This window comes from Numida meleagris, chromosome 3 (genome assembly GCF_002078875.1).
Source record: "Numida meleagris isolate 19003 breed g44 Domestic line chromosome 3, NumMel1.0, whole genome shotgun sequence".
Lineage (NCBI taxonomy): Eukaryota > Metazoa > Chordata > Aves > Galliformes > Numididae > Numida > Numida meleagris.
The window spans coordinates 8,536,547-8,548,953 of NC_034411.1; the positions used below are offsets into that span (position 1 = coordinate 8,536,547).

Sequence of the window (12,407 nt, forward strand, 5' to 3'; positions counted from 1 at the left end):
TGCTGCCCATCTTCTTTAAAATTTGCTTAAGTAAATTTTATGGCTAATTTATCCTTCAAAAAAGCAAACCAGAGAAAAAAAAGCATTCACTCAAGCTCTTTAAAAAAAAAAAACACTGGTGGTACTCTCAGGATTAAAAAAATTAACAATGTAGATATACGTATCATAGTATTATAGAACCTTTTCCACAATTGATATTAGTGATCACAATTTACCCCACAGAAAGGTACTTTCACCTTTGGTTATTTATATGCTACAATAGTAAGTAAAGATCCCAGGCAAATAGGGTACAAGAAATTTTTATTACTGTTATTATTATGCTGCAGTAACACAGTGTTAACAAGAAGAGATGCCAAGCTCTTATGCGTGCATGCATAAATCTGGATGGAATTATGGTCAATTCCTAAATCTAAGGAAAAAGAAGTGCCACATGCAGAATGCTCCTGCCTTGTGTCACAAGGAAGAGGACTGGAATTATCTGGCACGATGCTGAAGCCCCAGTAGAAACCAGCAATCCAATGCTTAAGGAGAAAAGGAATACTTGAACCTGGAAAGGAATTGTCCGCATCTATTTTGACTGTCTGGTGGGGAAAATAGCTTGAAAGCGCCAGACAAGACCTGGAGTTGGGGAAAAATAGATCAGCACAAGTGTGCTAAGCCACTGCATGATACTTGTCTCGTTTTCTGCATTAAGGGAGGTTTTTGAAGCACTCAGTGGAGAAGCTAAGACCACACCGAGAATACCTGCCAAGCAACTAGGTATGTTAATTGAAGATACAGGAGCAACAGCAGATTCAGTGAGTGACAAAAGATGCTTTGTTGCTGGGAAATCACCACAAAAGCTGTGAGGTAGAATGCACTGAAGCATTTAGGTCATAAACATACAAGAATAAAGGTAGGCTACAAGAGAATTTATGACAACAGAAAACCTGAACAACTATCCAATAAGAAGAATCAAATTAGAGTTGTGATTAAGTTCCATCTTTCAGCTGTGTGAAAGCACTTCTCTCTGCTGAACAAACAAAGAACTGTTAAATTAGGACATTAAGACAAAAACATGCATGAGAAATGATGTCTATGAAACCCAATTTATCTGACCAAGGCAAACGACAGTAACGTCCGTGGAATCCAATCACCAGATTAGGCCACATAAAAAAGGAGACATAGCTTCTGCCCCAAAGAACTTGGAAGATAACAAAATCTCACAGTTTTTGAAAGAAGGATGTGCCATTCAGAGTATTATTAGTGAAGCAAGAAAGTACTATTCTCAAATGAAGATCTACGCCGAACCTCTGGAAAAGCTTATTCTTGATTAAATAGGTGAAAGGATTGACAAAGTAAATTGAATAGGATTTCTCTAGGAGATAAATATCCACATAAGCATATTTGTTGCCTGTAAAGAGATTGAAGGAGGTCCTCCCAAGAACAGAGAGGTTTTGCAACAGTTTACATTGCTTCTACGGGTGTTATACAGCCATTCAGCAAAAGAGAGAAACAAGATTTTCAAAGTCTGAGCCATACAAACTACTAAGTTGAAATAATCAGTTGAATCACAAAACACTGGGTCGTTTAGCAACTTTAATGCATGTTTGCACACTGATGCTATGAAGTCAACAACTCGATGTTAAAACAGTTTTATTCCAAAGCATACATATATTGACCTTCTGCACAAATATTTGTGCACAAAATTATTATCTATGTTTACGGCATAGAAAGAAAAACTCAAAAGATGCATCTTGAGAGCTCTGGAAGATACCCTAAGAAAAAGAAATCTTCTCATCGAGTTGCATGGGAAAAGTCAGGTCAGGCTTCTCAACATCAACATACGTTAAGACTTGAAACTTCAGAACACTTACATGAGAGCTCTTCACACAGTCAGCCCAAAATAAGTTTTAGAGTTATTTGACAAGTGAACAGTCTCCTTCATAAACACAGCTTACATCCAGTTTATTTAATGTTGTAGTTACACCCTTCAAACACAGGACCTTCTGTCTCAACATCTTCCATACCCCAGTACATTTTTATATCAGCTAAGACAAGCATCTAGGTAGCAGTGCAATACTTAAATAATCAGCTGAATGCATTTCAATTCAACATTTCAAAAGCAAAGCTTTGATTTGATGACCATGCTGCTGCTCTCCATGCTGTGTTTTAACCATCCCTTTGCCTGCAGGCAATTCACGCAACAGAAAAGACCTCTCATGCAAGAGAGGTTGCCTCTCAGGAACACATTTATAGCTTTCCAGTTAAAGTGGTAGAAGTTTCCATGACAAAGATTATTCACTCATGAAATTCTATATAACTGAATACACATACAGCTGTAATCAGAAAATTTTACCTTCTGATTTAATGGTGATATAGCGTCTGTTGCAGAATCAATGGGAAAGATCTGGACCTTCTGCTCAGTATACGTATGAAAATTCAGAAGAGCTGTTACAATTTCTTGAATGAAAGACAATGCCTGGCCAGCAAGGTCTCGCAACTTGAGCTGTGAAGACAGTTATAAAAATGATTTTTTTGACATGAACCTATTAAAATACAAAAAAGATTCTATGTTGAGATACAAGAAAAACGCTATGAACTTCTTTCCTACTAGTTCAACCTAAAACACAACAGCAATCATTACAACTTTTAGAATAAGTTTTTTACTATACTACAACACAATTTAGAAGTGCATGTTTTTCTCTGATAAAGCATACTCCACACAGATGATGCTTTCTTTTGCTCAATTTCTCAAACTATCGGCCATAAGAACACTTGCAGTTACTACAAGGCCAGACTTCTAAAGATCAACAGATTAATTACTGATGACAGTTCAGTTCTGTAAGTGTGGAAACAGTGAGAAGTTTTTAATGACTGGCTGTGGAAGCTTAACTAAGTACTAAAAAACAATGGGACAAAAGAATAAAAGGCTTCTGCTTATCTGTTCAGTAGCACTCAGTTCTCCCACCTGGAAAGAACTGAGCTGCTGCTCATAAGCCTGTTCTTCAGCTTTACTGTAGTAGGAAGGTATCTGAGAAACAAATTCAAAATGGGGCAGTCCAAAAAAAGCAAAGGCAGCGAAAAAGAAAATCATGTTCTACTGTAGATATAGAATACAGAATAGCGTGATACTCCAGGCAAGAATGAATTATTCTTGTGCTGGTAATTCTCCAAAGAAGTATTAAACGAAGCGAATCTAAACTGTGGATCAGGTTTGTGGGCAAATAACACAGTTATTATACTCAGTCCATATATGTCAATCAGTTACGCAAGGAAGGAAAGCAGACCATTAAACTTTATTTGCTGTCCTTCATACTGTAGCCAGTGCTTCTACAATAGAATGGCAAAGATTGTCGTAAAAATCCGTCCTAGAACATTTTCAAAATTGCAGATCATGAAATGTGAAGTTCTCTCAGAATGCACTATTGCATACCAGTAAAGAGAAACTCCATGCAGTTATTCAGATATTTTCTAGTACTCAGCAACAGGCTGAATTAAGACCATTCCCATCACAGAACTGTACAGCAGGTTGCCAGTTTACACAGCAGACTTACCAGGAACAAGGCCGTTCATAGGCTTACTTCCAAAGAAAGGAGAAAGCTTTGAAAGCTTTCTACAGTGAAATGTGAATGCACTACCTTGAAAGTTCTAGCCATACAAGTTGGACTAACCACCTTCCCTGCATTGTGGAGTCCATCCTCATTGATAGCACAGCAGTCTACTCAATACTGACATCACCAAAGTATCTCATTTACTCCAGTTAAATTCCTAATAAGTTTTGAAATTCACACAGGACTATGGTGCATTTTTGAATACTGAGCAAGTCACGCTCCCAAGAAAGTTGGTGATATTACAGTAATAAACTGAAACTGTTTGAAGTTATTTAATAATATTTAAATGATTAAGGGTGATTTGGCTGCAATAAAAAGTGTTTGTCTGGAAGTATTTCATAAACTGTGAATATACTCCATAGAGTTCTCAAAATTACATGATCTATTCTTTGAAAGGATTACAAGCAATGACAAGTAATATTAACTAGTGTGGTACTCTAGTGTACACCAACACAGTTTACAAAGAAAAACATTCTTCGGAGCTCCGGTAATGCAACCAAAGAAGCTGACTTTGAGTGAAATGGAATTTAAAATAACAAAGCTTTCTTTTTTCAATAAGAAGATTAAATCCTCTAAACTAACACATCTTTAAAAATAAAATGTTGAAGTTCTAACCTTCTGCAGGTTGGCATTGTAAAAAAGAATATTTCACGTAACTTTTACTAAAGAAATATTTAAGCCTTTTTGCCCTTCTTCCTACAGAGGCATAATTGAAACAAAACCTACAACAGTTACCATCCAGGAGTTAATAAACTAGGTTTAGGTCAGGGTGAGATAAGCAGTCAAGTATTAAAAACCCAAGAGAAAAGTATCTTTAAGAAGTGCAGAGGCTTTGTGGAGGCAATTTTTCTTGGAGTACCACGATAAGTAAGACAGGCCATCTTCTGCCATTTTGGGTCACTAAGATGGCAGGTTTTATTCAATACCTGTGTAGAAAGTTACTTCTTTACATATGAAGTCCCAAGAAGTGCTTACCTGATATCTTCTGTTGTGTAATGGTACATTCAGAGCATTGTACCGATTAGATCCTGCAGGGCAGAAATTGAGATATGTACTTATTAAAACATTTTTTTTTTTTTTTAGAAAAGAACATTTATTGGTATATAACAATTTAAATGAAAATTTCATTGCAGTAACATTATAGTTCATGTAAGTAATAATAAAAATTGGAAGAACTGACTTAATGAGGTTGGACTAACCACCTTCATTTAATAATCATTACTGTGACTAAGTGGAGAGAAAGTATTTCCACATTTGCCTTTAAAGTCTGATTTAATTATCAGAACACCCCAAAATTTGATAGGAAACAAAAGAATTTTCTTGCACAGAAGAGCAGTATTTTTCACTATTTTCCTATTATTCATAATGGAATCCAAAGCAGATGAACACTTCCAAACTTTCTCTCATTCTTCTGTAACTTAAGAGCTTTCCATTCCTGCAGTGTTTTCTACACAAGCACAAGAGTGCTATGTGATCAGGGCAGTTGCGTAAGCAGATGAGTTATTTGCATCAAAGCTCTTGCTACAAGGACAACCACCTGTAGATATCAGCCAGAGAAGCATAAACAAGAGGATAGTAGGCAAAGCTCCTTACTTGTGAGAGGAACGGAGACAGGAAAAACAGATATCAACTCAAAGCACTGATATCTAAGCATATTACTCTGTATGAGGGTCAAAAGTCCCTGTCCCAAATTCAAAGTATCTTCTCCTTGAAAAGATGAGTGAGCCCAAGACAAAAGACAAATAAGTAGTAGTCTGAGTGTTTTCTAATCAGAGATGAGCAATGTGACAGACTTCCCACAAAGCACAGATCATTATTTAAGCAATGTATTTCCACAGCTACTAGCTTATCTTCGGTTTAATGGGACTCTAAATACACTCTGACAGTACCATCCTTTGAGATGAAAACCTAAAGAAGTGGAGAAACCTTCACCTTTCACAATATTCTGTCAACACTAAGCAACACAAGCAGTAAGTTACGCAAAAACACTTTAAAGTTTTGATTTCCATTTTATATAACATTTGATATTTTAAGATCACTAAACAAAAAGATGAATGCCATCATAGAATCACTGAACGGTTTGGGTTGGAAGGGACCTTTAAGAACACACATTACAATTAGCACTAGGTGCCTGTTTACATGTCCAACTTTTCTTATACATCTAATGCATTTTAATTCTCGAAGTGCATTACTTCCAGATGAATACCCAGAAGTTAAGAGGGCTAAAAAACATACACCAAGGCAATACGTACTTGTGTCATTAAAAGGTACTTTTTCATTGATTATGCATAAAGATTCTTCCAGTCTACTGCCCAAAGCTGCTTGAAGATTCTTTAACTGTTGCTGACTAAATAACAGAACAAAAAACAAACAAACAAAAAAGCACACACATATACATTGTAAAACTTTAAAAGTTCATCTGTATCACCACCACCTTAGCTCACCCTAAGCAACCCTTGAGTGCACAGGATATGTCTCTTTCTGATGCCAGAAAGACGAGAGTAGGAGTCATCCTCTCTCCTGTGTCACATTTACAATATGTGAATGTATTTCAATCATTAACAAATGCATTGAAAGATGCAAAAAATGTGTAAATCCCAAATGTGTCTCAATTTACATCAAAGTTGATCTTCACATTATTTTCTAGTTCCACAGTTAGAGTGTGTTGTATAAAAATATTATTTCCTAGTGAAATTTGAATGCAAATGCAAAAGGGCCTTTATGTTAGCTACCATACACTCAATATGGTATTTCAATACGCAAGCAGTGAGATGTTGACAATTCAGTAAATTGCCACATCATCATTAGAAGCATCTTGAGAGCTTTTCAAAGCCCTGTGTTTAGGCATTTTTACCACACCATTTGTTCTCACAAGATTTTGCAAATTGTTCTGATGCATTCTGAAGCAATTTTTCCCTAGATCTGCCTCATTTGCATCTGATTGCATATAGAGACAAATCTGAGTTATGATTATTCATATCTCTTGGATAGACACGAACAGTAAACTATTCCAGCATTATATACAAAGACTAACAGGTATTTATTTTTCAGACCAAAATTCTACACCTTACCCAACTTAGGCCCTCAAAATCTTCAATGTTTTGTTTCCATTTTGACATCTAGAACTCCTGCACGTATATTGGAGGGTAGGAGGAAGGTGTCAAAGAGATTGTTTGTTTTCACTTTCATTAAAACATTGAAATACATGGAATTTTATCAGGACTGATAGAGAAGAATCCAAATAGACAAGCAATATATGGAGAAACTAGCCAATAAGTAGGTAATGCACATTAACAGAGATTTTTCTTGAAGAACAGACCCAAAATTGCATAGAAACAGTATAGTTTGAAATACGGTAGCATTAGGCATGACAGAAAAACTCGGACAAATTGCAGAAGTAGAAATGTTTTCCTCCTATAACATAAACTAATGGCTTACAAGTCACTTGATATGTTTTGCTTTACATTTTGTCCTCTAATTTTCTAGGTATGCACACTGTCAAGTATTACATCCCTTGCCTTTCTAGGATAAAGCTTGGATCTAAAAGAAAAACGGATCTCTTCTACTGAAAAGCCGGGGAAAATAAAAGATCAGTGCTTGCACAAAGGAATATTATGTCCAGTGTTCAACAGATCTTTATTTCAATGGCTGAAATCACTAAGTACCAGGCTTTATTTTTAAAAGCCTCTCTTCTTAAATGGTAGAGACAATTTCTTACAGTAACATTAATTACCCAGTCAGATGCAACAGATATGCTTTTAATTAAAAGTAGATTAAGACAATGCTTTTTTTAAACATCTCTTAAAAAAAAAAAAACAGCAAGCAGTAGTAAAACACAGCTTTCATCATCTTTTCAAGTCATATTCACAGGTGAATTCACAATGACTGTTTAATTAGAGTTAGGAGAATTCAAGTATCTTCGTATCTACCAAAATAGCGTATATACTTTTATGATTACTATTGCAAAGAAGTTTTTCATCTGACCAGTGACCACTACTATGCACTTTATCCATTACAACCAAGGTCTGTATAGCAATTTTTTTTTTTAAATGCACTTCAGTAAGGAACTTTGGAGAAGTACACCCTAACTTGATCTGGCCCACAGTCTAACTTCCCATTTTCTACAACTTGACTTCAATACAATAAGAGTATTCCAAACTAGCAATAGAATCCTTGAGAAAAAAAAAAAACAAAAACACAACACTTCAAATATTCTAGCTGACTGTTCTACCTGAAGAAAAAGCTACTGTTCAGGAGGCAATGGGGGGAAGAATGAGAGGGAATTGTTCAATCTCCTTAGCTGGTTGTCTTGGCATATCCTACCTAAGTTTTGTACGATTTTTTTTTGTTGTTTTTTTCCCCCCTCCATGTGCAGCTTTTATAAACTCCTATCTTTGTTTCATACAAGTTCAGTAGCTTCCTTACAGTTTACAGTGTTCGATTACAAGCACTCTTCTACTTCACAGCCACCTAAGATATCCTGGCAGACAAGATTGCTTAGTAAGAGCTGCCTCTGGATCTGACTGTCTAGTCACATACTCAGCAGAACGAAGAGGTCAAACCTGCATCATCTTGATAATATACTGTTGCCCTGTATTTTCTGTTTTATCAACTTTTTAAAAAAAACATTATTACTCTTTAAAAGTCATCAAGTTAATCGTTTAAATCAAGTTGTCATTCATTATATTAAAGAAAAACACTTACCATTCTTCGGTTCGAAGCCTACAGTCCTTAGCTTCTCTTTCTAGTGTCTGAGACTTGATCTTTATGCAAGAAGATAATCTCACAATGTAATTACTGACAGAGCAAAACATTTCAATACTTTTTGAACTTGCCACATAACAGAAAAGCTCCTTACTTCCAATTTAGATTTATCATTCTGCAGCTTTTCAATGGTATCCGTGTACTTCCTCGTTAAGCTGTCCACCACAGCTTGATGCTGGGCAGCATCAGCTTCCAGAACTTCCAGTTTAGTTCTCAGTTCTGCTTCTAAAAGTTTATGCTGCTCATCTGCTTCAAAGAACTGAAACGAGAAAAGAAGATCTCACATAAAAGTTTCATTTTACTACGAAACCTAGTTCTATGAGTTACACTAATGTTCAGGTTCAAAACAAGTACAAGCAGAAATTCTATATTGTTGTTTACAGAAAAAAAAAATTCAGGAGCCAAGTACTTTCTGCTTACCAAAAGATCTGTAACATGAAGCACTTAAAATATTACTGATGGAATTTTGAGAAATCAAATTTGAACCACAAGGTTTTCTGCTCACGTTTTCTAAACTGAAGTGAAATGTATTCTTGACTCAATTATGGCAATTTGCAGTAAATATGTTAAGCTTCAAAGCAACTTGAAAACAGTTAGTGAATCTAGAAGTTTCCAACTCAGTACTAACCACATGAGTGCTTCCAGTAGATTTTTTTTTACTTTTAATGACAGCTAATTTAAGTGAGAAAAAGATTGTTATATGAAATATTTTACAGGTGGTCCTAAGAACCTAAAGTCAAGATACTTTCTTGTTTACAATGGGAATATATTTATAAGAAATATTGTCAGATCTAATCTACTATTTGCATGCAACTAAATGCCTAAGCAACAAGTTTTTAGGCGCTGTTTTATTTTCTTCATCATTGTTTGTGTGACCAGTTTTATTAACTAAAAAAAGACTAAAAATTTACTCACAAGTATATGCAGTCGTTCATTCTCTTCTATTTTCTTCTGAAGATCTTCATTGAAGACACTTTTCTGCTCTTGACTCAACTGAGATGAAGATTCTGAACTTTTCTGGAAGAAAACAGATGCATGCATTATCCTCAAGTATGTGGGGGTATCCCAAAACACAATCAGGTGTCTGAAAACACATCACAATCACTAATTTCCAATAGAAGCACAGGAATATGTATTCCACTGAAACAAATGTATCTACCAATATACATACTGAACACAGCATTAGCTTAAAAACAGCACTTTTTCCTTCATGCTAAAACTGTACTGTGGTAGAATGTTTATCTAGCAAGGGCTAAGGAAGCCTCTACACAGACTTCACATTCATTCACATGAAATGGCTTCTATGGGCAGGTTCAGATTTTACATTATTTGAATCTTGCATGATTCCAAGCAGTCAATAACATTAAAACCTATGCACAAAGGCTTACTTAGTTCCAGGAGCTACATATAAGGCACATTCTCCTTCATCAAGCATCCATGTTTAATCTGGCCTGGTCACATGAGAGATGAGGAATAACCATGAGAAGCACTCTACAGTCTGACACCGAATCATGCATAGTGGCACTGGAGAGCACAAGTTCTATGAACTAGAACACCTGAAACACAGGCATATGCTCCCCTCCTGACACAAATCATCCATCAGAAACAATCTAAATAGACCTAGATGCAACCTACTTTGTCTCCCATCAGCAAGCATCATAAATAGGATGATGTGGAATTTAGTAGTTTTACGTCCAATAGAACGTACTCATCGAGACCCTATAGGTAAAACTACCTTTTAGATACACTCCATTTACCAGAAACACATCTTAAAATAATATAAAACAAGGCATTCTGGCAGCTGAATATGAAAGGAAAAAGAAAAAAATCAGTGGCAATGGTTCGCAAAGCTACTCAAGCCAGGCTGAGGTCCTCCCAGACTTGGAAACGTCTAGTGAAGCTATAGGTTACGTAATGGGAAATAAGAAAAGGACCAAAATGCATTTTGAAGGATGGTGAATTCCACACTACTCTACTGTGGTGAATAATGTAAATTAAAGGCACTACACTTGTCAAGCAAGTAGATAATAATGCATAGGTGTTTAGAGAAAAGAAAGAAAGATGAGCATATCATTAATCAGTTGAGTGACCTCTTTAACATCAGTCATCACAGCTGATATTGTACGTTTTGGGGGATGCCTAAAGAGAATAGATGACCAAAGAGATTTCTCCTGGAAAAAAAAAAAATCAGGACAGTATCAAAGGATGCTTGAGGAAATTATTCAAGTCCAGACATACCACCTCTGAAACTCTTGACATTACCTACAGAAGTTGTAGTCAGTCTTAGACATCCGAAGAACATGCTAGAACCAGATTTGATCAGCACACATTCCGACAAAGAAAGATCTCAGTACTGAAATTTTCTGTCATTTTTAAACAATAAAAGGAGAACCAGCTAAGAACTTAGACTTCATATAAGAGCCTACCACAAATTCTACCATCTTAGGCTGATGAGTTATACATCAGAATTACACAGCAAAGAGGTGGGAAGCAAAGAGAAAAAAAGACAGTCTGTTTCCCTCATAACAGCAGATTAATCACAGAGCTCCAAGATCTTTCTCAGCCATTTAAACATTTAATGAAGATCTTAAAAGGGAGACAGCAATTCAGCATCAGCTAGCAGATGCACTACAAAGAGAAGCGACGAACAAGTTCACATGTATATATAATTAATCTGTGGAAATTTTCACTAACATATCAGTTAACAATCAAAGTGCTGGCAAGAACATACAGCTAAAGTCCTAATACAACTGTTGCTAGAAATCAAGAGAAAATGTTGACAGGCGATTGAAAGATCTGCTAAGCAAATTGTTTGCATCTTTAGCATATACCTTGTTCTTCTTGCCCCTAGTTTCACTTAACGAAAGTTCATCTTGAAGTAACTCCACCCGTTTGGCAAGCTGCTGATTTCGAAAGGTCAGGCTGTCCATTTCTTGCTGCAGTTTCCTCAGCGATTGGTCCTTCATCTTCACTTGCTCCTTGGTGACCAAAGAGTTCAATTTAAAAAAAATTTCCACACATTATTTTAATAAAAAAGCATCGTAAGAACTCATTAAAAAATTGTCTTTCTTCCATATTTGAACAGTGACAAGATAAAAAGTATTGCTCCTAAACTAAAAAACATTCTCCTTCCCTTAGCTGCCTGCAGATCACTCTCAAGTAGATACTTCATTGTATAAATTAATCATTAAAAAGCAACCTTCCACTTTCACAGTATCAGCACCTACAGAGAACAACGAACACAGCAGCCACAGAACAGAATTTCTTACTAATTTCTTTCTTTATTTTTCTAATCACAATACCGAGTTCAAAAAAAAAAACACTTCCATTTACCTATTTTGTCACAGCTTAATACATCTGACATGAGCAGTTTTTAGAGATTACCTTCAGAGACGCAGAGTTCGCTTGCTCATCTACAACTCCTTTTTTCAGTACTTGGTTCTGAGCTCGAAGCTGAAAAATAAAGAGATGCCATTAACTACACAAGACAAACAAACAGCCACTCACTAGAACATGCATAAAACATCGTATACTTTCACAACAGCACTAGATGTGCACGCTTCTTTAAGTATTCTGTTCAAGAAGGCAGTTTTGCAGGTAGAAAAATCACACCAAATTTGTATCCTGAACTGACAAGAACCAAGATGTTATTTTACCAGCTGAACTTTCTGAGTCAAGTAAAACATAATGCTTAATAACTAACATGAAGATTAGTTACTAACATATAGTTAAGGTTTCAAGAACTGTAAACAACTAAGGAAAAGTTGCAAATCCTTGCTCAGATTCATTGCTGCTTCTGTCTCTTCCTTCTTCTCCCCAGGACTGTCTATGACTGGCTCAGGAACACAAGAGAGGCTCAGAATAAACAGTTAAAATCTCAATTCAAGAAGAGCTTAGCTATACTTTAAGGAAAAGTACATATTACCACTAGCAGCAGATAATCCACAGAACAGCTCGACAAACGCTTGAAGAAAATATAACAAAGCATACAAGAAGTCCTCTCAGACTTGCTCATGTTCACAAATCTGAGCTACAAATCACTAAGGTGGA

General features: G+C 36.0%; 1 protein-coding gene across 2 annotated transcripts in view; it reads right to left on the minus strand.

The window, feature by feature from the left end:
- Positions 1 to 12,407, minus strand: part of PPP1R21 (protein phosphatase 1 regulatory subunit 21) — a 28,413-nt gene that overhangs the window by 13,526 nt on the left and 2,480 nt on the right. For both annotated transcript variants that reach the window (XM_021392946.1, XM_021392947.1), the window contains 8 exons: positions 11,742 to 11,810; positions 11,189 to 11,335; positions 9,273 to 9,374; positions 8,452 to 8,616; positions 8,298 to 8,356; positions 5,846 to 5,940; positions 4,569 to 4,621; positions 2,339 to 2,488 (listed from right to left, as the gene is read on the minus strand). In XM_021392946.1, the coding sequence (XP_021248621.1) occupies positions 2,339 to 2,488; positions 4,569 to 4,621; positions 5,846 to 5,940; positions 8,298 to 8,356; positions 8,452 to 8,616; positions 9,273 to 9,374; positions 11,189 to 11,335; positions 11,742 to 11,810 (840 nt within the window). The remainder of the gene's footprint in view (positions 1 to 2,338; positions 2,489 to 4,568; positions 4,622 to 5,845; positions 5,941 to 8,297; positions 8,357 to 8,451; positions 8,617 to 9,272; positions 9,375 to 11,188; positions 11,336 to 11,741; positions 11,811 to 12,407) is intronic.